Source organism: Natrix helvetica, assembly GCF_964273705.1.
Source record: "Natrix helvetica genome assembly, chromosome: 2".
Taxonomy (NCBI): domain Eukaryota; kingdom Metazoa; phylum Chordata; class Lepidosauria; order Squamata; family Natricidae; genus Natrix; species Natrix helvetica.
In genome coordinates this window covers 2,494,370-2,520,899 of record NC_138552.1, presented here as the reverse complement: position 1 = coordinate 2,520,899, position 26,530 = coordinate 2,494,370, and the positions used below count along the sequence as shown (strand labels likewise).

The window sequence follows — 26,530 nt, the reverse complement described above, 5'->3', positions numbered from 1 at the left end:
GAGACACAATTTGGTCTAGCGGTTAAGGAATCAAGCTAGAAATCGGGAAATGCTAAGTTCTAGTCCTGACCATCTTTTAGGCACAAAAGATGGCTGAGTGACTTAGTACCAATCACTAGGAGACGGTGAATTATAGTCCCATCTTAGGCGTGGAAGTCCAGTGGATGATTTTGGGCCAATCACTAGGAGACTGTGAGTTCTAGCACTGCCTTAGGCACGAAAGACTGCTGGGTGACTTTACGCCAAGCACCAGGAGACGGTGAGTTCTAGTCCCACTTTAGGCATGAAAGCCAGCTGGGTGACTTTGGGCCAATCATTAGGAGACGGTGAGTTCTAGTCCCGCCTTATGCACGAAAGCCGCTGGGTAACTTTGCACCAAGCACCAGGAGACGATGAGTTCTAGTCCCGCCTTAGGCAAGAAAGCCAACTGGGTGACTTTGCACCATGCACCAGGATACGGTGAGTTCTAATCCCACCCTAGGTACGAAAGCCGGCCGATTGACTTTTCACCAAGCACCAGGAGACAGTGAGTTCTAGTCCCACCTTAGGCACAAAAGACAGCTGGGTGACTTTGTACCAATCACTAGGAGATGGTGCGTTTTAGTCCCGCCTTATGCACGAAAGTCAACTGGGTGACTGGGCCAATCACCAAGAGACGGGGAGTTCTAGTCCCGCCTTAGGCACAAAAGTCTTGATGAATGACTTTGGGGTAATCAGCATAAATTTTCACTGCTGCCTTGCCTGTGTTTGTCTGTTACAATATACTGCACTAATTAAAACAAGGGAATGAGAAGGCAAATGTGTTGGGAGGGGAAAATCCCCCTGCAAAGCACGGAAAGAGAACAGGTTTTTCTTGCATAAATTTTGCATTTCAAGGCAGCAAAGGCTTAATGGGGCGATTTAATCAAAGGGCCTGCATTTCGTTTAGAACCAAACTGGCCCAGCCTAGATCTGGCTTTGATGTATCCCTCACATAGACGCACAATGCAGAGTTTTTTTTCATACATCAGCCTGGGAGGGCAAGTTCTTGTTAACCAGACTGCCCCAGGTTCCAAAACCGATTATCGCAGAGTTTAGCTGAGTATCACTGAAGTCTTAATAAGGCCTCCCGATTGAGCCCCGAGAAATAATGCCAAGAAGGCAGAATCACAGAGAGAGAGAGAGAGAGAGAGAGAAAGAGAGAGGGGGGGGGGGGTTCGTAAGGGGCACCTCGTGGGGTGTTTTTGTTACAGATACTCATTTATAACAATAGAGGAGAATATTTGTAGCTCAGGGATGACCGGTTGGGTCCTTGGTGCTCTCTGAGCTGGGTGGTTTTGTTGCAGACATTTCATGACCCCACTAGGTAACATCATCAGTGTTAGAAAGGAGTGGGGTTTGCACTCAACAGTGCTATGAGGGAGCGGAGTTTATGGCGAGAAGGAGGATGGTGAGAGAGGGGCAGACAGAAATAGTCAGATAGATAGATATAGGTAGGTAGGTAGGTAGGTAGGTAGGTAGGTAGGTAGGTAGGTAGATAGATAGATAGATAGATAGATAGATAGATAGATAGATAGACAGACAGACAGACAGACAGACAGACAGACACAGACAGATACAGACAGACAGACAGACAGACAGACAGACAGACAGACAGACAGACAGACAGACAGACAGATTAGAGAGAGAAAGATAATAGATGATAGATTAGGTAGGTAGGTAGATAGATATGGATGGATAAGAGAGAAAGAGAGAGAATAGATGGAGATGGATGGATGGATGGATGGACGGACAGATGGACAGACAGTCAAACAGATGATAACTAGCTAGCTAGAGAGAGACGGACAGACAGAAAACAGAGAGATATAGACAGACACCAAAAGAGAAGAATATTTGTACTGCAGGGTTGAAATATGGAGTCCTTGGTGTTCTCTGAGATTGCTTTCTTTCTTGCAGACGTTTCATGACCCAACTAGGTAACGTAATCAGTTCTAGAATGGATTGGGGTTGACAGAGAGGAGGAGGAAGGGGAGAAGGAAGAGGAGGAGGACTGTGGGCTCATTGGTGTTCTCTGAGATTGCTTGCTTTCTTGCAGACGTTTCATGACCCAACTAGGTAATGTCATCAGCACTAACTGGGTAACGAAATGTCTGCAAGAAAACAACCAAACTCATTCTCCTTTATTTGTACTGCATTTTGCACCAGCCGAAGCCTCTGAAACAGTCTCCAAGGGCAGCCCCTGCGTGGACCTCTTCAAACCGGCCTAATTTGGATAATCTTCTGGACAGAAGCTAACCCGCTTGAGTTGGGGTTCCTTAGCCCCAGAGGTTCCAACCTTGGAAACTATAAACCCCGTGGATTTCAATTCCCAGAATTCCTCAGCCAGCAAGGGGTCTCCAACCTTGGCAACTTTAAGATTCGTGGGCTTTAACTCCCAGAATTCTTTAAGACTTGGGGACTTCAACTCCCAGAATTCTTTAAGACTTGGGGACTTCAACTCCCAGAATTCTTTAAGACTTGGGGACTTCAACTCCCAGAATTCTTTAAGACTTGGGGACTTCAACTCCCAGAATTCTTTAAGACTTGGGGACTTCAACTCCCAGAATTCTTTAAGACTTGGGGACTTCAACTCCCAGAATTCTTTAAGACTTGGGGACTTCAACTCCCAGAATTCTTTAAGACTTGGGGACTTCAACTCCCAGAATTCTTTAAAACTTGGGGACTTCAACTCCCAGAATTCTTTAAGACTTGGGGACTTCAACTCCCAGAATTCTTTAAGACTTGGGGACTTCAACTCCCAGAATTCTTTAAGACTTGGGGACTTCAACTCCCAGAATTCTTTAAGACTTGGGGACTTCAACTCCCAGAATTCTTTAAGACTTGGGGACTTCAACTCTTAGAATTCCTCAGCCAGCTATGCTGGCTGAGGAATTCTAGGAGTTGGAAGTCCACAAGTCTTAAAAGTTGCCAAGGTTAGAGCCTTATCCTATTAACCTTCTTTCTTTCAGCCTAAATCCTGTTTTTCACAGGTTGATACTGCAAAGAAAGCTGTTTGAGCTTGAAACGCTCAGGATCTTCTTTCCGAAATCTAATCCGGTTAATTTTCATGATCATTTCTCAGCCGGCATTTATTTTCTTTTGTCCTGCAAAGCAAGTGGCCAAACAGGATTTTGAGCTGGAAATGGGGCCTCTGCCCTTTAAAAGGAAGTGAGGGCACACGCTCTTACGTCAAAAGGACACAGCTAGGATGGAGCTGCCAGAAATGGCCAAATGGACGGCTTTTAATGAGAGAAAAGAACAGATCCGGTTTTGCTTCAGCTTGGCCACCGCTTCTGCTTTCTTCTCCAGAAACAGGAAAACATAAATGAACTTTTTGAGTCTCGGTTTGATCGATTCGGCTGCAGATAGTCCTCAGCTTACGACCGCAATGGAGCCCTGTTGTGGCCCGCCAGCGGCCACAGAAGCTGGAAGCAGATTTGGACAGTGAGGTGGTTGGGGAGGAAGATGGGCCAGTCCTGGAGTCTGGGGAAGGCTCTGATGAGGGCTCTGTGTCGGAGGCAGAGAGGGGGCCAGAAATGTCTGACAGTTATCAGCTGCCTTCGGAGTCAGACATCAGTGAGGCAGATGAACAGCTGGAGCCTGTTCCCAGTGTGCGCATGAGCAGAGTCCCCAGATGAAGGGAGCAGCTAAAGAACAGGGGTGGACATGGGAGTAAGGCCACAGGTGGACGATGAATGGCCCCTCCCAGAGGAAACAAAAGAGGAGCGAAAGGAGAGTGGAGTTTGCAGGAGGCAATTAGTTCGCTTCATTGGTTCGTGACTCTCCGAGACTCCTTGCCAAGAAGCAGAAGAACAGCTGGAGCCTGTTCCCAGTGTGCACATGCGCAGAGTTTTGCCAGACAAAGGGAACAGCGAAAGAACAAGGGTCGACTTGGGAGTAAGGCCACAGGTGGGTGGTGGGTGGCCCCTCCCATAGGGAATGAAAGAGGAGCAAAAGGGGAGTGGAGTTTGCAGGAGACCATTAGTTCATTCCTGCCAGTGTCTGAAAGATCTCGGCCTGGCCACCCTCCAAACCTAACAAAAGGTTGGTAATTGTGAACTATCTTGAAAGACGGTGGGAGAGGAAAGACTTTGCTGGAGAGGAATTCATGGTCAATTCAATCAAAGGGGTTTCTCGGGACGAGGACTTGGCTTTGTGCTGCTGGGGAAGCCTTGGTCAGAACAAGCCCAAAATTTCTTTCTTTTTAGGAGTTGCAATGTCCATTCATTTAACAGCACTAATAATTTAAAATGATTTAAAAAAACCTTTCTCGGTATATCGACTTGTCAAAAAGGGCAGCGTTAGTAACAGGGGAGGGGCAAGCGGGAGAGAAACTGTGCAGAGTCAGGAAGTGGTCCTGACTTCTGTTGCCAAGCCAGTCAGTTGTTAAGCGGATTCTGTCCCATTTTACGACCTTTCTTGCCGCAGTTGTTAAGTGAATCACTGCAGCGGTTAAATCAGTCACACGGTTGTTAAGGGAATCTGCCCTCCCCATTGACTTTGCAGGTTGGAAGGTCACAAAAGGGGATCAAAAGTGACCTCGGGACGCTGCAACCGTCATAAATACAAGTCAGCTGCCACACGTCTGAATTTTGATCACCTACCGCAGGGGGGGGGGCACTGCAACAGACATAATATGAAAAACAGTCTTAAGCCCGTTTTTTAGTGCTGTTGTAGCTTTGAACAGTCACTAAATGAATGGTCGTAAGTCAAGGACTACCTATAATTTGTTATTATATGTAACTACTAAGCAGGTAAAAGAAAAAAAAAGTCGAGGCTGTCATTTTATTCTGTATTTTACTGCACTGAAATCTATTTTTAATCTTTTTTTTAATCTTTCCACCTTTATCTTGAATTTCTCTTCCTTTCTTAGGCTTTTCAATTGCCCTACTCTTTTTAATTTTACTTTTGTGTGTGTGTGTGTATGTATGTATGTATGTATGTATGTATGTATGTATGTATGTATATGTATATGTATATGTATATGTATGTATGTATGTATATGTATATGTATATGTATATGTATGTGTGTATATATATATATATATATATATATATATATATATATATATATATATATATATATATATATATATATATATATATATATATATATATATATATATATATATATATATATATATATATATATATATATATATATATTACATTATTATAATTTCAATGAAATTTATTTTAAAAATAAAATACACTTCTTGCAGACGTTTCCTGACCCAACTAGGTAACAACCTCAGTGCCAGAAGGGAGTGGGGTTTTGGGAGAGGGAAGAGCGGGAAGACTGTGGGGGGTCCTTGGTGCTCTCAGGGCTTGGTTGTTTTGTTGCAGACATTTCACAATCCAACTACTTAACAACTTCAGTACCAGAAGGGGAATGGGGCTTGGGGAGGAGGAGGATGAGGAGGAGTCCTTAGTTCTCTCTGTGCTTGACTCTTTCCTTGCGGACATTTCACAACCCAACTAGTTAACATCCTCAGTACTACAATGGAGTGAGATTTTTCTCCCTATCTATGTACAAGTACCTTGCACTTGTAAATAACAGGAAAAAAACAACAACAGAAGGAAAAAGACATTTATATGCCACCTTCCCTATTTGCAGACATGTTCTCCTAGCCATAGCCTCAAAAATGCTCGAATGTTTAATTTTGATATGCATCATAGGAAATTAACGCAGGAGCACTCTTGAAAAAGGTGTATATCTGCCACCTAGTGCACTATAGGGAACTAGGTGCAAATTTCAATACTAGCATTATCTCCAGGCTGAATATTCTAAAGGACTAAAGATCCCACTCCAAAAACTAAGGAGGAGGCCACAAAATGCCAAAAAAAAGATAATTCTTTCATTGTTTTAGTTCTATCTATGGCTGCTTCCGCTGTTTTAACCTTAAGCCTCTTATACAGGCAGCCTTCGACTTATCAAGTTTGTTTAATGATCACTCAAAGCTACAACGGCACAGGAAAAAAGTGACAACCGTTTTCCACACTTACGACCATTGCGGTACCTCTCCCCCCCGGGTGATGTGGTCAAAATTCAGATGCTTGGCAACTGACTCGCATTTACGACGGCTGCAGTGTCCCCCAAGGCATCACACGATCCCCTTTTGTGATCTTCCGGCAAGTAAACTCAAGGGGGGAACCATTCACTTAACAACCGGGTTACTAGATTAACGGCAGTGATTCATGTAGTGAATGGTCGTTAAGTGGGCCCAAGCTCACTGAACAACATAAATCTGGAGCTCCTTTGTGGACCAAAGCCGTAAAGTTGGATTGGTTTATGAGCCACTGTGCGTGAGTTGCCAAGAGCCCAAACTTTGATCACGAGACCGTGGGAATGCTGCAGGGGTCATAAGTGCGAGGACGGGACGCACCTCACTCTTTTTCAGTGCCGTTAACTTTGAAGGGCCACTAAAGAATGGTTGTGAAGTTGTTGGCTATGTGATTGAAAACACACAATGCCTCGACTGACCTCAGAGAGGGGTGAGAAGGGAGTGGGAAAAAATTTTGGGGGGGGGGGGGTGGAGAGAACCCCATCATTTTGCAACCTCTTCTGGTTTCGCCCCGGTATAAACAGGGAACGTTCTAGCACATGTGGTGGACCTGCCCTAAGGTCAGAAAATATTGGCGTATTTTAAGATAAGAATATGGCTGGAAGAGATCACTGAACAGAAGATAGATTTGAACCCAGAACTGTTTCTCCTGGGTATTTCTGATGGGAAAACAGGGGAAAAAGTACCATACATAACATTACATATTCTAACTGCTAGTAGAATTGTTTTAGCACAGAATTAGAAACAAACAGATACTCCTCCAGACCTGATTATAAGAAGGAAAATCTACGAATGCGCAGAAATGGATAGACTGCCTATGGAAATGAAGGAGAGGGAGGAAACCGAGTCCTATCCAATTTGGAATAGATGGTATTCCTGGCTTGAGAGTAAACGTAAAACCTAGGGTATAAAATGTTAAAGTGTAATATATAGAATGTAAAAGATATAAGACGTATATGATATTGACTTGATGTTACTACATAATAACATGTTATTATAACTTCAATAGGGATATAACTTAGGATACTGAAATTGAGATGGAATTTTTGTAAATAGGATTGTTATGAAAGATATGGATACCAATATGGAAAAGCTGTTAAAGTGTAAATTTGTTTTGTTTGTGTGTGTGTGTGTGTTTTGTCTTTTAAATGTTGGAAAATTCAATAAATACGATTTTAAAAAAAATAACACAACGTCTCGCCTGACCTCGGAGAGGGGTGAGGAGGGAGGGGGAAATAGGGAGGGAAGGGGGGGAAACCCCATCATTTTGCAACCTCTTCAGGTTACACCCTGGTCAGGTAAACAGGTCTATGCAGAAATATTCAGGCGCCTGCTCAGGTGTGGCCTGTCAAAGACGATTGCTTGACAAGTGTGGAAAAGAACTGAGCAGCTCCCATCCCATCTGCAGTCTTTCTCCCGCCCGCTTCAAAACCATTTAATTTTTTTTTTTAAAAAAAACCAAACTTCATCAGCAAAGACAGGCTGTCCTCGACTTACGACGGAGACTTCCGTTGCTAAACGTTGCAGTCTTGTAATCCAACCCCTCCTGTTCAAGCAGGAGACTCTGCACCAGGGATGGCAAAACTTTTTTGCCTCGAGTGCCATAAGCACACCTGCGCCTTCAATCATGCGCGTGCCCACCCCCATAATTTAATGCCACCATCACGCGCCTGACCCCTGCGCATGCATGCGTCACACACACAAACACACACACGCTGCCCCACGCATTTGTGCACAGCTTTCTTGGAGCCTGGGGAGGCCTGCATGCTGGAGCTGACAGGGCAACGCCTCGCGCGCCCTCAGAAATGGGGCAGCCCCCCACAACGTCTGAAGGCAAGCCATTCCACTCATCAAATTAACAGAACAACAGAGTTGGCAGGGACCTTGGAGGTCTTCTAGTCCAACCCCCTGCTTAAGCAGAAAACCCTACATCACTTCAGTCAAAATGGCTGCGCAGTCTCTTCTTGAAAGCCTCCAGGAGTGGAGCACCTGCAACTTCTGGAAAGTTCCGGTTGGTCCGTTGGGCCTGTTTTTCGCCCTCCTCAGTCTCCATAGGCTTTCCTTTTCTGAACTTCTGGATGGCCCATTGGGGCCATTTCCCCCCTCCCCAGCATCCAGGGGATTTCCTGAAGCCTAGGGAGGGCGAAAAATGCCCCCAACGGGCCAACTGGAAGTTTGGAAACAATCCGTTTCTGCCTTCCGGTTGGCCTCCAGGAGACCGTTTTTGCCGTCCCCAGGCTTCAGGAAAGCCTCCCAAGCCTGGGGAGGGGTCGTGCATGCATACGCAGGTGGGCAGGGAGGATGGTGTAGGCACGCGTGCGCGCGAGATAGTGCATGCACACACAATTGTGGCACGCCATAAGAAAAGGGTTCGCCATCACTGGCCTAGGGAACAAAGCTGTTCCAGAATCTGGATGTCCTGCTAAAAATCCTTCAAAACCTCCTCCCAAAGGGGAGCAACCGAATCAGACCGTGAAGTGGGGGTCTCTAACAATGCTTCAAGCTCTAAACACACAGCTCTTATAAGCAGCATCCTGAATAACGGGAAGCGAGCTTCCTATCATCTTCTCCACTGTCCTCAACACTCTCTGTAGGGACTTTCTATCTGAGGCACTGCGGCCACCAAACCAAACAGGGATGCCGTTTGTCAAAATGCTCTTGATTTGTGCCTCTGTAAAATGTGTCCAGGACAGAAGGAGAAAGAGGTGCTCTCCTCATCCAATGCAGTATATGCAGACGTTGGTTTGCACACTTCCCTAAGGATGATGACTCGAGAGACCAGTTCAGATTGTAAGTTATCTGGACCCCCAGATACTTAATACTGTGGGCCATCTCTACAGCTGCATCCTTAATACTGAGTGGAGTAGGACCATGCCATCTCCTTCTAAAATCTATGATGATCTCCTTTGCTTTATTAACATTTAGGACCAGGTGACTTTTATGGCACCAGTCCACCAGAGCCTTCCCCTCTTCCCTGTAAGCATCTTCACTGTCATTCCGAATAAGACCCACCTCTGCCGTGTCATCCACATACACAATAGGATTCATAGCAGTTTTGGCACAGCAGTCGTGGGTCATCCAGGCGAAAAGTAGCGGACACAAGACACAGCACTGTGTGGTAACCTGTACTCAAGGCTTTCTTAACAACCATTGCATCCAGCCATACGCCTGGTCATGTGATCAAAATTCCTGAGCTCTGTATAAAATGTTTTATAAATGGCACTTTGCACCGGCAAGATTGGCTAATAATGTATAAAGATAGATCCTCTAAATGTTGGAAATGCAATCAACCATTGGGTTCATACTATCATATGTGGTGGACTTGCCCAAAAGCCAAAAAAAATGTGGGTGAAAATACATCCTCGGTTGGAAAAAATGATAAAGCAGCATATTGATTTGAAACCTGAGATATTTCTTTTGGACATTCTACTGGAAAAATATGACAAAAAGACTATATATACCGTATTTAACGGCGTATAACACGCACAGGCGTATAACACGCACCTTCATTTTAAGAGGGAAATTTCAGGGAAAAAAATTAAATTTCAAATAAAGAACTTTCAAGCATCTTTTCCCTGAAGACTCGTGTTTAGTACATTCAGATGCTTTCTTTCCCCTTTCCCTCTTACTTGTCTATCCTTCCTTCCACCCTCCCTTCCTCCTTCCCTTCCTTCCTGCCTCCCTTCCAGTTCCCTCCTTCCTCTTTCCTCCTGCCTGCCTCCCTTCCAGTTCCCTCCTTCCTCTTTCCTCCTGCCTGCCTGCCTTCTTTCCCTCCTGCTTATCTATGCTTCCTTCCTTCCTTGCACCTCCCTCCCTTCTGCCTGCCTGCCTTCTTTCCTCTTTCCCTATCCTCCTATCCTTCCTTTCTCCCTCCCTCCTTCCCTGCCTCCCTTCCAGTTCCATCCTTCCCTCCTTCCTTCTGCCTCCTTCCTGCCTGCTTGCCTTCTTTCCTCTTTCCCTCCAGCGTGTCTGCTTTTCCTGTGTGTGCGCGCGCACGAAAAGGAGGTGGTGGGAGAGAAATTTGAAAGGTCTTCTGCTTTTGGAACTCGGAAATCCCCCCCTCCACTCCCCTTTTCCTCCAGCGAGCACAGAGCTTGAAGGAGGAAAAGGGAAAGGAAAAGCGCGAAACGGAGGTGGTGGGAGAGAAATTTGAAAGGTCTTCTGCTTGCCGTGGGCGGGCTGCATTTACATAGAGCAGGGAGGGCTGTTAAAGGGCCGTATTAAACTGTAAAAACATGGCTTCTTAACATTATATCGGCGTATAACACGCATACATCATTTGCCCCCTATTTTTCGGGGGGGGGGGGGGGAAGTGCGTGTTATACGCCGATAAATACGGTATATAGTCTTTTGAAACCTGAGATATTTCTTTTGGACATTCTACTGGAAAAATATGACAAAAAGACTATATATATATAGTCTTTTGAAACCTGAGATATTTCTTTTGGACATTCTACTGGAAAAATATGACAAAAAGACTATATATATATAGTCTTTTGAAACCTGAGATATTTCTTTTGGACATTCTACTGGAAAAATATGACAAAAAGACTATATATATATAGCTTTATATATACTAACTGCAGCAAAAATTGCATTTGCACAACAATGGAAAAATTATAAAATACCGCTAGATGAGAGTGTAATTAAGAAAATATTAGAATGCGCAAAAATGGTCAGATTAACACTCATTATTAAGGAGAAAAAAGAAACTGAATATTCCTTGACTTGGGATGTATTCTATCAATGCTTGGACAATAGAAACAGAAGTTAGAAAGGAGGAGATATAAAAAAATGGAAATGTCAACGTGGAAAGAATTTGATGATGAAGATGCTATGTATTTTTCTAATTGTATCGATATATAGTTATATTATTAATAGTATTGTGATGAATATTATAACAAATATGTGGATTTTGATTGTTTAAAACCCAGATCTCACACTGTTCGGTGAAAAGTAATATAAATAAAATAAATAAAACATGAAAAATAAAATTCCTGGGATCGTGCCCTCCCCTTTGGTGACTTCTGATAAGTAAAGTCAACAGGGAAACCAAATTTACTTAACAACCGTGTGACTAACTTAACAAGCGCAAGAGATTCACTTAACAACTGCGGCAAGGAATGTCGTAAACAGGAGCAAGGTACATTTAGAAAAGGTCTCCCTTAGCAACGAAGACTCTGGGCTCTATGGTGGCCCTAAGTCGAGCACTACCTCGTAAAATGGAGCAATGTTCACTAAGCACACGTCTCGCTTAGCAACAGAAATGTTGAGCTCTGTTGTGGTCGTACGTTGAGGAAAGCTGTACAAATAATCGCACTGCACAACCGAGAGAAGTTGGACGCTGCATCGACCTCAGGCCATCACACAACCTGGCTGGGAAAATTCCAGAAACGCTGGGCTGACAATTGTTGGAAACAACCACCACAAAAATCCAGCAAGCCTAAACTTATATTCGACAATGCGAGCGTTACCTTAGTAAGTTTATACGGGTTTTGCTTTTTTGCAACAAAAGGCTCGGGATAGTCTTTAAGCTGCTGTATCAATTGGATTACAAGCACCTGCCTGCGGCCCAGATCAGGTGACAACCTCCTTTACAACAAGGTGTAAAGAAAGCAGGGATGATTAATCCATGTGTTTGCATTGCCCCTTTCCATCTTTTGTGTCTTTGGAGACAGCCCTGGGCCAGGCAATCTTGGGGAAAAGAATGTTTCACTTCATCAATGAGCCATTGATCTACCCTAAAAGAAAAAAAAAAGAATGGAAATTTCACCCCCTCCTCTGCTCACCTTTGAGGTCGCCGTTGAGGTTCACCAACAGAAAGTTGTTCTTCCAGTCAAAGGTGGCCAGCAGGTGAAGGAAGCGAAGGAAGCCCACCTGGGGAGAACTGGGGGTGGGTGGGTGGAGGAAAACAATTGGAAGCAGGTGAGAAGTATTACATCTCAACACCAGGCCACTAACAACAGAGAAAAGAAAAGCTCTGAGCTGCAAGTAGAAAAGCAAGCACATAAACAGAATAGAATAGAATAACAGAGTTGGAAGGGATCTTAGAGGTCTTCTAGTCCAAACCCTGCCTAAGCACCACTACAGACAAATGGCTATCCAACATCTTCTTAAAGACTTCCAGTGTTGGGGCATTTACAACTTCTGGAGGCAACTTCTGTTCCACTGATTGATTGTTCTAACTGCCAGGAAATTTCTCCTTAGTTCTAAGTTGCTTCTCTCCTTGATTAGTTTCCACCCATTGCTTCTTTTTCTACCCTCAGGGGCTTTGGAAAATAGCTTGACTCCTTCTTCTTTGTGGCAGCCCCTGAGATATTGGAACTCTGCTATCATGTCAGAGACAAAGATGACCTTGAGTTTCTCAGAAGAATGTTATTATGGCTATATATCACCCAACTCCGTACAATCCCCCCTTCCATTTTCCCACCACAGGTCTGAAGTCCAGAAGAAAAGATGGCTTGCAGGCATGACATCTAGGACTACCTGTAGTAAAATTTACCAGGAGAAAAGAGGGCTACCTATTTCCTAAGGATTTTTAACTACTATAGGTTAATTAACACAGTTCTCCTACTATGCTAATTAATTGCATTGTTTGATACAGAAAAGCACAAAAGAGATTCTATGCAGAATACAGTCAGTCCTCAACTTACGACCACAATTGAACCCCAATACTTATGTTGTTAAGTGAGGCATTGGTGAAGCAAGCTCTGCCCCGTTTAACAACCTTTCTTGACACACCTGCTAAGTGAATCACTGCAGTTAACACATTGTTGTTGACCGGTTGTTAAGTGAATCTGGCTTCCCCGTGGACTTTGCTCATCAAAAGGTCGCAACAGGGGATCACCTGACCTTGGGGCACAGCAACGGTCATAAGTATGAGTCAGTTGCCAAGCCTCTGAATTTCGATCCCGTGATCACGAGGCTGCTACAAAGGTTGTTAAGTGTGAAAAATGGTCCTAAATTATTTTTTTTCAGTGCCTTTGTAACATTAAATGAACTCTTGTAAGTCATGGACTACCTCTAATGCTAATTTTGCCAGTGGTGGAAAGGTTTACCCAGCAGCAGTTGTTAAGGATTAACATTTACCTGTTGCTTTTATCACCTCCTAGAAATATTATGACTCCTAGAATTTTGCAATTGCAGACAGGCAAACAAACAAATTTTGTTTTCCACACTGCAGTTCACCTGTCTGTGAGACAGCCTTGCCAGACGGGGCTATATCCAAGTGGGATCAAAATGAATCGTAAATCCCAAGACATATTAATATTTGGAAAAGAGGGATTTAAGATCATTCTGGGACAAGGCAATCCCAAAGGTGCTTTTTCAAGAGGCTACTGGACTTTTCTTTGAAGATGTTTCGCTTCTCATCCAAGAAGTTTCTTCAGCTCTGACTGGATGGTGAGGAAGGGAAGGATTTATGTTCCTTGCAGACAGTTGGTCATTTGCATCCTTTGAGAGGGTCATTGAGGCCACTTGGAGGGTCATGTGTGTCCTTTTACATCGAATGGGGTGGGAGTAGGAAGGGATTTCCAGAGGAAAAAAATTGCAAACTTCAGAAACCAGGAGCAACACTCAGGTGACCCGGAGGTCAGAGATAAACCTCCAAGTGGCCTCAACAACCCTCTAAAACAGTGTTTCTCAACCTTGGCAACTTGAAGATGTCTGGACTTCAGCATTCGCTGGCTGGGGAATTCTGGGACCTGAAGTCCAGACATCTTCAAGTTGCCACGGTTGAGAAACACTGCTCTAAAAGGATGCAAATGACCAGCTGTGTCTACAAGGAACATAAATCCTTCCTTTTTCCCCACCATCCAGCCAGAGCTGGATGAGAAGCGAAACATCTTCAAAGAAAAAACAAGAAAATCCAGTTGCCTCTTGAAAAAAAAAAGCACCTTTGGGACAACCAAGTCCTGTATGACAGAGGATCTCCATAAATAGAGACAAGAGTGAAGGATTTGCTTGTGATTGGTTTAATTATTACAGAATTTTTTGATTCGAAAAATTTTGGTTTTGCAGGAACTAAATCTGAACTGGACGCTAATTTACTGTATGTTCTGGAGATGACCACTTGATTTCCACAGTATATAAAATGTTACTCAAGAGAAATGCATTAAAGAGTATACGGGCCAAAAATTTTCGGTGTAATATAATACTGGATATATGGGAGAAGGTATGGACGAATTGACTAAAACTTACATTACATTATAGTTTGAGAGAAAACTTTTATAAAACGATGTATTGCTGGTACTTGACCCCAGATAGATTAGTGAAAATGTATAAAGGGATTTCTAACAAGTGCTGGAAATGTAGTCGAAATCCAGGTTCATTTTATCCTATGTGGTCTTGCAAATATAGTAGATAAACATGAACAATGACAGTCTGCAGAGATTCTCCGTCATCCAGGTCCTCAGTTGTCCCAAAGGTGTTTTTTTCAGGAGGCAACTGGACTTTCTGGGTTTTTTTCTTTGAAAGCGTTTTGCTTCTCATCCAAGAAGCTTCTTCAGCTCTGACTGGATGGTGGGGAAGGGAAGGATTTATGTTCCTTGCAGACAGCTGGTCATTTGCCTCCTTTGAGAGGGTTGTTGAGGCCACTTGGAGCTTTACCTGTGTCCTCAGGATCACCTGAATGGTGCAAATGGTTCTTGTAGTTTGCAATTTTTCCCTCTGGAAACCCATTCCTATTCCCACACCATTCCAAGGGTCTTCATCCCAAATTGTGTAGCTAAAAGTCTGTAGAGATTCTCCGTCCTCCAGGTCACGGTTGTCCCAAAGGTGCTTTTTTAAAAATCCTTCCATTCCCCACTATCCACTCAGAGCTGAAAAAGCTTCTTGGATGAGAAGCGAAACGTCTTCAAAAGAAAAAACCCAGAAAGTTTGTTTGTTTGTTTGTTTTATTGGATGTATATGCCGCCTTTCTCCCAAAGGACTCAGGGCGGCGTACAGCATTAAAAAACACATATTACAAAACTTAAAAGAAAATTAGAAACAATCCAAGAAACAAACCAAATTAATATAACACTAACATTTTAAAAAATTAAATAAAATTAACAGGCCAGGCCGGCTTGCTGGAAAAGGCAACTTTTTAGGGCGCGTCGGAAGGACCGGAGGTCGGGGATTATGCGAAGCTCCGGGGGCAGCTCATTCCAGAGGGAAGGCACTCCCACAGAGAAGGCTCTCCCCCTGGGGGTCACCAGCCGACACTGCCTGGCCGACGGCACCCTGAGGAGGCCAACTCTGTGGGATTGCATTGGACAGTGGGAGGCTACTGGTGGCAGTAGGTGGTCTTGCAGGTACCCTGGGCCTAAGCCATGGAGCGCTTTAAAGGTCATAAATAATACCTTGAATCGCACCCGGAAAACAACCGGCAACCAGTGCAGGCCGCAAGTCTAATTGCCTCCTGAAAAAAAGCACCTTTGGGACATAAACAACAATAATGCAAAAAAAATATTCTAAGATACGAATATGAATGAAAGCCGAAGCATTTTCTTTCTCTTTTAGGTGTGATGGACAAGTCAATTGAGAAACAATTTGGGGTGGTGACGGCTGCGAGGATTGCACTTGCCAAACACTGGAAAGGAAAAAGGGATGCTGGTTGTTGAAGAATGGGTTTTGAAATGGACTAAATTAGCAGAGATGGCGAAATTAATGGCTTTGTTTAGAGATAATGGGCTAGACAGCTTTATAAGAGACTGGAAACCGTTTGTGGACTTTCTACGCGCCAAATACAATAACAGTTGCTTAACAGAGGGATTTGAAGATTAGTGTAAGGTTTAGTTTAGACAACTGCTTTTCCTTCTGTATTACATATGTATGTATGTATGAATGCATGTATGTATTTTGTGTGTGTGTATGTGTGTGTTTCTCCAAAAACAGGACAACTGCTTTTTGTATTGTATTGCATTGCATTATATTATAATTATTATATTATATTATTAAATTACATTACATTACTATATTATAATATTATAATATTATTATAATATTATATTATAATATTATATTATTATAATATTATATTATAATATTATAATATTATAATATTATAATATTATAATATTATATTATTACATTATTACATTATTACTATATTACTATATTATTATATTATTATATTATTACCATATTTTTCGCCCTATAAGACGCACTTTTTTACTCCAAAAAAGAGGGTGAAAATCTGGGTGCGCCTTATAGGCCGAATGTAGCCACTTGGGCAGTGGTGGGTGTCTGCTGGTTGGTCAATGAACCCAGAAGCCCCGCCCCTGTCACTCACTCGCAAGTCCTTGGCGTTTTTTTGCATCGGGGCTTGCTGCAAAAGAGAGGGAGCAAAGACCTTTTCCGGATTGGTGGTGGTGGAGGTGCGGGCCCATACTCACTAAAGCAAGTCCGGGGAAGTCCTTTGCGCCAGCTGAAAAAGTTCTTCACTCCCCCCCCCCCCCTTTGCAGCATGCCCCGATGCAAAAAATGGCGAGATCTCTTCTCAGAAATGTCTTCTCGGGCTGGCCGGATCTCTCTCCAGATCTTGCGGCTTTTTCAGGGTTTTCTTTTTAAAAAACACCTGTCCAAACTATCTTGAAAACCTGCGATGTTGCTTTGGGAGGGGGCAGGCGGCAGCATTTGCCCCTGCCGCCCTCCCTGGGCACCTGCAGCCTTGGAGCCTGCAGCTTTAAAACAAGCCTTTGCACAGCTGCCCGTCTTTCCCCTCCGAAAGCAACCTCGCAGGTTTTCAAGATCGTCTGCAGAGGCGTTTGGCGCGAACTCCTCTCCTGTTCCTTCTTCTGCGGGGGGGAGGGGGGGCTGCCTTGCTTGTGTGTCTGTCTGTCTCTCACTCTCCCTCCCTCCCTCTCTCTCTCTGTGTTTCTCTCTCCTCCCTTCCTCTCTGTCTGTCACTCTGTGTGTATGTGTGTGTGTGTGTGCATGTCTGTCTGTCACTCACTCAATCACTCACTCTGTGTGTGTGTGTGTCTCTCTCTGTGTGTCTGTCTGTCCGTCCCTCTCTCCGTCCCAACTGGAGAACAACCTTTTCTGTCCCCTTACCAGCCCATCCAGGAAGATGAGGAACACGAGGGGGATCCCCCCCCCCCGCGGATGGGCTCTGTTCTTTCTGTGCCAACTCAGGAAGCTCAAACTGCCCAAAGAACTGCTGATTCAGTTCTACCAAGAAATGATTGAGTCTGTCATTGTCACCTCTATAACTGTCTGGTTTGGTCTCTGCAACCCAACAAGACAGAGACAGACTTCAATGGATAATCAGAACTGCGGAAAAAACAATGGCTACCAACCTGCCTTCCACTGAGGACCTTTACACTGCAGGAGTCAAAAAGAGGGCCGTGAAAATATCTACAGACCCCTCGCATCCTGGACGTAAATTGTTTCAATTCTACCCTCAAAACGACGCTATAGAGCACTGCACACCAGAACAACCAGACACAAGGAGTTTTTTCCCAAACACCATCACTCTGCTTAACAACTAATTCTCTCACCACTGTCAAGCTATTTATGAAGTCTGCATTACTATTACTATTAATCTTCTCATCGTTCCTATCACCCATCTCCTCCCACTTATGACTGCAGGACTGTAATTGTATTGCTTGTATCCTTATGATTTATACTGAAATTGTTTCCTGATTGCTTATTTGTACCCTGCGACTATCACTAAGTGTTGTACCTTATGATTCTTGACGAATGTATCTTGTATTTTTATGTACACTGAGAGCAGCTGCACCAAAGACAAATTCCTTGTGTGTTCAATCACACTTTGCCAATAAAGAATTCTATTCCATTCCATTCCACTCCACTCCACTCTAATTCTATTCTATTCTATTCCATTCCATTCCATATTTCTGTTCTGTTCTATTCTATTCTATATTTCTATTCCATTCCATTCCATATTTCTTTTCTATTCTATTCCATATTTCTATTCCATTCCATTCCATATTCCTATTCCTATTCCTATTCTATTCTATTCTATTCTACTCTATTCAACATGTAAGCAAAAGATGGACTTTTAAGAAGAAAGTTGTGAAACAGATTTGCTGGACAGTGCTGGCTCAGGAATTCTGGGAGTTGAAGTCCCCCATTCATAAAGGCGCCATCATTCCCCACCTCTAGCTATAATAAAAGAAAGAAGCCGAAAGGGCAGCGGTGGAGTTGCCTGCTCACCTGGGTGCTGTGAAGGGCGCTGGAGAGAGGAAAAGGAAGGCCGCTAATAAATCCACGGCCTCCTCCGTGAGGCTGTCGCTGAGCAACTGAGCGTTGATCCATCGCTTGGCCAGACGGCAGCTGCCACTAAAAGCCGGATATTGTTGCTGCAGCCTGTTGGGGAAAAAAAGTGACACATTCAGGACTAGGACCTTATAAGGATCCTAAGACAGGGGTGCCAAACTCAAGGCCCGCAGGGTGCTGAAATCTGGCCCGTGGGACCGGACTGGAAATATCAAAGGACCGGCCCGCGGTGCCTCTACCAGCCAAAACAGGCTCCGCACAGCCCATTTTTGCCCAGCAGACTACTGCAGGAGTCCGGGGAGGCCAAAAATGGCCCGGGAGAGAGGAGGGGATTGCACAGAGCCTCCGCGACGCCTGTTTTGGGCCGGCAGAGTTCCGCAGGAACTATGGCAGGAAAGGTCATCAAATGTGGCAAAACCTGCTTAACAAATGTCTTCCTTAACAACAGAAATGTTGGGGCTCGGTCGTAGGTCGAGGACTTCCTGCATGTTCTTTTTAGAGGGAATGAAGGAAGAAAGGGGGATTTGGTCTGGGGTCCTTGGTGCTGTCTCAACGTGGTGGTTTTCTTACTGACGTTTCATGACCCAACTTGCACTGATGATATTCCCTAGTTGGGTCATGAAATGTCTGCAAGAAAACCACCAAAATCAGAGGGCACTAAGGACCCCACAGTCCTTTTCTTCATCCTCCTCTATGAAAATCTCCACTCCCTTTAGCCCAGATAATGTTATCTAGCTCGGTCATGAAATGTCTGCAAGAAAACCACCACGCTCAGAGAGCACCAAGGATCCCCTAGTGGTCGCCATCGATTAAATGGGCCACGTGGGGGGCCACACGGAGCCTCCACAAGGCCTGTTTTTGGCCGGCAGAGTGCCACGGGAGGACTGGATTACAATTATGTGGCCTCTCACGTGCCTGATCTGGATAGAAAACAGACAACATCTTATGTTAATACTACAGTTTAATGCCAGATTTTACATAATGTAGGTCCATTTTATCTACAATCAACCATCTATTCTGTATTCTATATTCTGTATTTTATTATTTGTTGAATAATAAAAATACAATAGTAAAAATAGGTTTTCCTGCCTGGAAAAGCAATCTACAAGTAATACATGCTCGCCTGTAATATCTGGTAGAAGAGATAGGAAAATGGTTAAAGAACTGTGGAAAGAAAGAGGGGGGGGGGAGAAATGCATCTTGAGTCTGTGTCAAATGCCTACTACGGCCACGCCCGCCCAGCCTCACCCACCATTTTAATGGCCAACATTTAAAGCCAACATTTCTGTTGTTAAGTGAGGCATTTGTTAAACCCCATTTTACGACCTTTCCTGCCACAGTTGTTAAGTGGATCACTGCAATTGCTAAATAAGTATCCTGGTTGTTAAGCGAATCTGGCTTCCCGGAAGGTTGCAAAAGAGGATCGGATGACCTCGAGAGGCGGTCATACATACAAACCAGATGCCGATTGTCTTGAATTCTAATCACGCCGTCATGGGGACGCGGCAAAAGTCGTAAGTGAGAAAAACGATCCTGTCACTTTTTTTCAGTGCTGCGGTAACTTTGAACAGTTACTAAATGAACCGTTGTAAGTTTAGGACTTCTGGTATATACCCCCCCCCCCCCAAAGAGCACAAGAGGACTGGATCCAAGCGGAGAGAGTTTGTTCTGACCGATGCTTCCCAAGAGTATGAAGCAAACTCCTTGTCCCAATAAAAAACCTTTTATTAATTTACTGTGAATTCCGCTCATTCACATCTAGCAAAGTCTTCAGAGGGAGGATTTACAGTCACAGACCTTCTCTGGCTTGGAGAGCTGCCAGGCCGATCTCTGCAAAACCTGGCAAGAAGTCTTGGAGAGTCACGAACCAATTAAGTGAACTAATGGTCTCCTGCAAACTCCACTCCCCTTTCGCTCCCCTTTTGTTTCCTCTGGGAGGGGCCATTCATCCACCACCTGTGGCCTTCCTCCCATGTCGACCCGTTCTTTAGCTGTTCCCTTCCTCTGGCAACTCTGTGCATGCGCACACTGGGAACAGGCTCCAGCTGTTCTTCTGCCTCACTGATCTCCGACTCTGAAGGCAGCTGATAACTGGCATACGGCCACAGCCCCCTCTCTGCCTCCGATGCAGAGCCCTCATCCGAGCCTTCCCAAGACTCCAGGACTGGCCCATCTTCCTCCCCAACCTCCTCACTGTCCGAATCTGCTGCCAGCTGTGCTGGCCGCTGGCGGGCCACAACTCTCTTACCCGTGTAGCGAGCTAGTCAAGAAAGGCAGATGTAAAGTCTCCAGTTCCAACTGCTGAGATTCTGGGGTGTCCTGGTACTTCAGCATCCCTTCTGGGGTGACCAGCTCCTTTAGGATCTGGGGCTCTCGATGGTAGGCCACTTGAAGGCGGAAGACGTAGCCATCCTACAGAAATACCCCCAAAAATAAAAATTACAACCAGGTCCTTCTCTGCTTTTCTCCATCCCAACTTTGCTGGGAAGTCTCTGTATTCCCGTTTCTTTAAGACAGGTAGCGGAATAGAATAACAGAGTTGAAAAGGACCTTAGAGGTCTTCTAGTCCAACCCCCTGCCTAGGCAGGAAACCCTATACCATATCTGACAAATGGTTCTCCAATCTCTTCTTAAAAACTTCCAGTGTTGGAGAATTCACAACTTCTGATGGCAAGCAGTTCCGTGGGTTAATTGTTCTCACTGTCAGGAAATTCCTCCTTAATTCTAAGTTGCTTCTCTCCTTGATTAGTTTCCATCCGTTGCTTTTTTTTGCCCCTGCCTTCTGCTGCTTTGGAAAATAGCTGGACTCCCTCTTCTTTGTGGCAGCCCCTTAGTGACTGCTATCATGTCTCCCCTAGTCCTTCTCTTCACTAGACTAGCCATGCCCAGTTCCTGCAACCGTTCTTCATATGTTTTAGTCTCCAGTCTCCTCATCCTCTTTGTTGCTCTTCTCTGCACTCTTTCTAGAGTCTCCACATCTTTTCTACATCGTGGCGACCAGAACTGAATGCAATTATTCCAAGTGTGGCCTTACCAAGGCCTTATAAAGTGGTATTAACACTTCACCTGATCTTGATTCTCTCCCTCTGTTGATGCAGCCTAGAACTGTGTTGGCTTTTCTGGCAGCTGCTGCACACGGCTGGCTCCTATTTAAATGGTTGTCCACTAGGACTCCAAGATCCCTCTCACAGTTACTACTGTTGAGCAAGGTACCACCTATACTGTACCTGTGCATTTTGTAAATGTAGAACCTTACTTTATTCACCGTTGAATTTCATTTTGTTAAATGCCACGCAGTGTTCAAGTCTGTCAAGCATATCGTCCTTGAGTTACGACCACAATTGAACCCAACAATTCCATTGCTAAGCAAGACAGTTGAGTGCATTCTGCCCCGTGTTAGGACTTCTCTTAGGACAATTGTTAAGCGAACAATAGTTTATGGTTTTCTTACTGCAGTTTAAGTGAGTAAGCCGGTTGATTATTGAATCCAGCTTTCCCATGGACTTCACCTGTCCGGATCACCTGACCCTGGGAAGCTGCAACAGTCATAAGTACATGCCCGTTGCCAAGCCTCTGAATTTTGATCACGTGACCAGGGATATGCTGCAACAGTTGTAAATGTGGAAAACGATCATCCGTTCACTGCAGTTGTAACTTCAAATGGTCACCTGACTATAAGGCCAGGACTGCCTATATTTTCTCTAGGGCTGGAAAGGAGAAAAGAGATGGATAGAAGGAGGGAGGGAGGGGGTGAATGAGTGAGGAAGAAATGGAGGAAGGATGGAAAGAAGGAAGGGAGGTAGGGAGGAACAGAGGGAGGATGGGAGGGAGGAAAAAAGGAAAGGAAGGAAGGAAGGAAGGAAGGAAGGAAGGAAGGAAAAGAGGGAGAGGAAGGAAGGGGAAAGGGAGGGAGGAAGGTTGGATGATGGATGGAAGGAACAAAGGAATAAGGTAATAGAGAAAGAAGGGAGGGAGGGAGGGAGATAATATAGATGGAAGGGAGGAAGGAAGGGTGAGAGGAAGATAGAATGGATGTATGTATGTCTGGATGGATGGAAAATAATAGAGAAGGAAGGAAGATAATAGAGATAAATGGAAGGAAGGAAAGGGAGGGGAGAGGGAGAGAGGAAGGTTGGATGATGGATGGAAGGAACAAGGGAATAAGGTAATAAAGAAAGAAGGGAGGGGGGAGGGAGATAATATAGATGGAAGGGAGGGAGGAAGGGGTGAGAGGGAGATAGAATGGATGGATGGATGTCTGGATGGAAAATAATAGAGAAGGAAGGGAGATAATAGAGATAAATGGAAGGAAGGAAAGGGAGGGGAGAGGGGTAGAGAGAAAGGATGGATGGATGGATGGAAGGAAGGAAAGGAAGAAAGATAATAGTGAAGGAAGGGAAGGAGGGAGAAAGAGTGGGAGGAGGAAGGAAGATAATAGAGATGGGTGGATGGATGGAAGGAAGGAAGAAAATCAAAGAGGGAAGGATAGAAGATAATATATAGTGAAGGGAGGGAGGGAGGGAAGGTGGGGCTCCAGGACTATCACCTTATGTATATCGGTGTAGGCGGCGGCTGGCCGGCACAGCAGGTGGTGTTGCTGGTTCAGGACCTCCGCCAGCTGCATCTGGAAAGCGGCTTTGATGCGCTGAATGGCCTCCTTGTTCCGAGGCCACTGACCGCTTCCCTCCATCTGGCAAATGACTGGAATGAGAGAAGGAACATCCCCAAGAGAGCAATGGTCAACCAAGGAGCCACGGAGGGACTGAAGAAGCATCACAGCAAGACCCAGCCCCCTCCTCCTCCTGGTAGACAGCTGGGCAGCTGCCTCTGGAGGGTCAGCACCTCTGGGAACACTATCCAGGTTTACCAGGGTTCAGAGACGGTCCTTGGGATGGGCAGTTTTTAATGGCCTCCCCCCCCTCCCCATGTCCTCAGGTTACGACTGTAACGGAGCTGGCCATCCCAGCAATAACTCATCATCATCTTATTTTAATGACCCCAGAATCCCTTGTATGGGGGTGGAGTCTGGGCAACTGAATGAAGCTGCGTGTTTACTGGCCTGATGCCCTTCCTGTCACCAATGCGGAGTTTTGTTCAGCAGATATATTCCCATTGTGCCCAGAGAGAGAAATATCTGCCTCTACCTAGGATTGAACTCACAGCCTCTTGATTGTGAGGGGAGAGCTCCACCACTAGGCCACCGCAGCACTCACAGCAGTAACTCATGATGGACATAAAACACAACTGAATGGATTTTATGACCTTTTTTGCGGTGATAAGTGGATCTTAAGTGAATCTGTGCTCCTTAAGCAAATCCGTGGTGAAGTGAACCAATACTCGCTATGGCGTGGTTTTGCCATAAGTGGGCTACTTTGGGTTGACCATCGGAGTAACTGAATTCAGCAAAGTTGGGTTTTAGCAGGTCTGTTTCCAGCTCAAGATCCTTATAACACAGCTTTCCTCCTTCCTCAAGTCAAGTCAAGTCAACTCAACTCAACATGTGTTGAATTTATATTTACCGACAAAGAAAAAGACTAGTATAGATCTATTTCAAGCTATTTAGCTCTCAACAGCTAACCATACCCTTTTGGAATTCGAACCAAGACTGCTTGCATATTAGGCAGATGTATTAACCTCTAAGCCACAGGTTCTCCTCCTCCTTTGTCAGTTGTATCAGGGGAGAGATTACCGTATTTTTCGAAGTATAAGATGCACCTTTTTTCCTCAAAAAAGAGACTGAAAATCTGGGTGCGTCTTATACATTGAATACAGCATTTTTTTGCCTCCCAAAGCCCCGCCCCCTTCACCAAAATGGCCTTGTATACCCTTATGGAGGCTTGCAGAGAGCTCCTGGGGACTGGGGAGGGCAGATATGAGCAAAAAATGGGCTGTCCCCCCCCCAGGCCCCCAGCAGCATTCTATAAGCCTGCATAAGGCTATGCATGCAATTTTTTGACAAAAAACGGGCCCGCTTTCACAAAAAACAGGCCGTTTTTTGCTCATTTTTGCCCCATTCTCACCCCCCCCAGGAGCACTCTGCAAGCCCCCACCCCACCCCCAAAGCTATTCATGCCTTTAAAAAAAGAACAGGCCCATTTTCACGAAAAACCGGCCATTTTGGGGAGGTTTGCAGAGTGCAAAAACTCTTTATATTTTTGGAAAGCTCTTTAACTGATTGATGAGAATTAGATTGTGCCAGCAGAAACAAAGTCTTAGGTGCTGAATAATGTCAGCGATCTCCTTCTCCAGCACATGGATAAATACACCTGGAAACATCTACCTACCTATTCTCACTCTCTCCCTACCTACCTACTGTATATCTCTTTCTCTCCCTCTCTCCCTCTAACTACTACCTACCTACCTTCCCTCTCTCCCTATCTACTGTATTTCTGTCTTTCTCTCCCCCCCTCTATCTCCCTACATACCTACCTACTCTCTCTCCCTACCTATCTACTGTATTTCTCTCTATCTTTCTCTATTTCTCTCTATATATCCCTTTACCTACCTACCTACCTACCTACCTACCTAACTAACTAACTACTCCCTCTCTCTCCCTACCTACCTACTGTATTTCTCTATCTCTCTCTATTTCTCTCTCTATATCCCTTTACCTACCTACCTACCTACCTACCTACGTACCTAACTACTCTCTCTCTCTCCCTACCTACCTACTGTATTTCTCTCTTTCTCTCCCTCTCTATCCCTCTATCTATATACCTACTTTTCTTTTTAATTTGCCTCTTCAAAACCTTGGTGCGTCTTATACTCCAGTGCATCTTTTACTCCGAAAAATACAGTAAGTGTTTTTTCTGTCAGTGCAACCTGGTCTACCCAAATGTGGGATGGAGCAAACTGTTTCCGCTTTCGCCTTTCAGCCCCGATCCGGGAGCTTTCACAGGCAGTTGCTTTCACAACAAACTATTTTTGTTTTGAATTTGTATTTATCAACAAAGAAATAAAAGGATACTAGTATAGATCTATGCCAAGCTATTTCGCTCTCATCAGCTAGCCTTCCCATATTTGGGTAGACGAGGTTGCCCCGATAGAAAAAACACTTAATCTCTCCCCTGGTAGAGCTGACAAAGCGAGGAGAGCCCGTGGCTTCGAGGTTAATACATCTTCCTAATATGCAAGCAACCCAGGTTCGAATCCCAAAAGGGTATGGCTGTTGCTATTTCTATTCTGAATTATTTTCTATTCTATTCTGTTTTATTCTACTCTACTCTATTTCTCAACATCAACACAAAACCTCAGAAACACACCCAGGCACAGTGTCTACTCAACAACGGTAACTAAGTGATGAAAAAGCTTATCAAAGCGTTAGAAGAGGCCTCAAAGTCCAACTCTCTGTTCAACACAGGAATCCGAATCAAAGCAACTCAAATTAATCCACCCAGCTCTACCACAATCTCTCTAGATAACAGGAGTTGAGGGTCAAAGCATCCTTATCTTTAGATCATTTTACCTCTCTAGATAATGGGTGTTAAGCGTCAAACCGTTCTTGTCTTTTAGGTAATTTTTCTAACGTTCAGCTTGAGTCCCTGTTCCTGTAACGTGGGGTTGTTAACCCATAAGCTGAAAACTAAGCAGGTATGGTCTTTTTGAAGCCCTCTGATCCCAAAGTCTACGTGGCCACCTTATGTCACTGCCTTTCCTTTCAGGATCTTCCAAGACCAGAAGCCATCCATTTTCAAAACTTACTGGAACTCGACCCAAGAAAGACTCACAATTAATTTCCTTCCCACCCATCCTGGTGATAATTCCTTGCCTTTTTTAAAAAAAAACAAGGTTTTTTTTTATTACAAATTTTAAGATCTTTTATAAACAAAGTGTTGTCGGGGTTTTTCCCTTTAACATTCTCTCATATACATAACCCATTTTACATCATCGTTCTATTTACAATTTCAGCCATATTGTTCTCTTTCCATATTTTTCACCTTAAACTTGTTTTTTTTCCCCTTAATACATAAACAGTATCATTAATTGCCCCTTCAAAGTTAAACCAAATTATCATTTCATATTCCATCTATTGATCTGTTTTACTGTAAGTAGCATACATCAGGGGTGTCCAAACTTGGGAACTTTAAGACTTGTGGACTTCAACTCCTGGGGAATTCTGGGAGTTGAAGTCCACAAGTCTTAAAGTTCCCAAGTTTGGACACCCCTGGCATACATCCTCAAATTCAGTTTTTACATAATAAGCATTTAATTTAATTAATGAT

General features: G+C 44.4%; 1 protein-coding gene across 2 annotated transcripts in view; it reads right to left on the bottom strand.

Annotated features, from left to right (window-relative positions):
• Positions 1–26,530, bottom strand: part of NOL6 (nucleolar protein 6) — an 88,784-nt gene that overhangs the window by 27,779 nt on the left and 34,475 nt on the right. For both annotated transcript variants that reach the window (XM_081940918.1, XM_081940917.1), the window contains exons 18-21: positions 22,855–23,009; positions 20,557–20,720; positions 18,246–18,398; positions 11,873–11,970 (exon numbers count right to left, since the gene is read on the bottom strand). In XM_081940918.1, the coding sequence (XP_081797044.1) occupies positions 11,873–11,970; positions 18,246–18,398; positions 20,557–20,720; positions 22,855–23,009 (570 nt within the window). The remainder of the gene's footprint in view (positions 1–11,872; positions 11,971–18,245; positions 18,399–20,556; positions 20,721–22,854; positions 23,010–26,530) is intronic.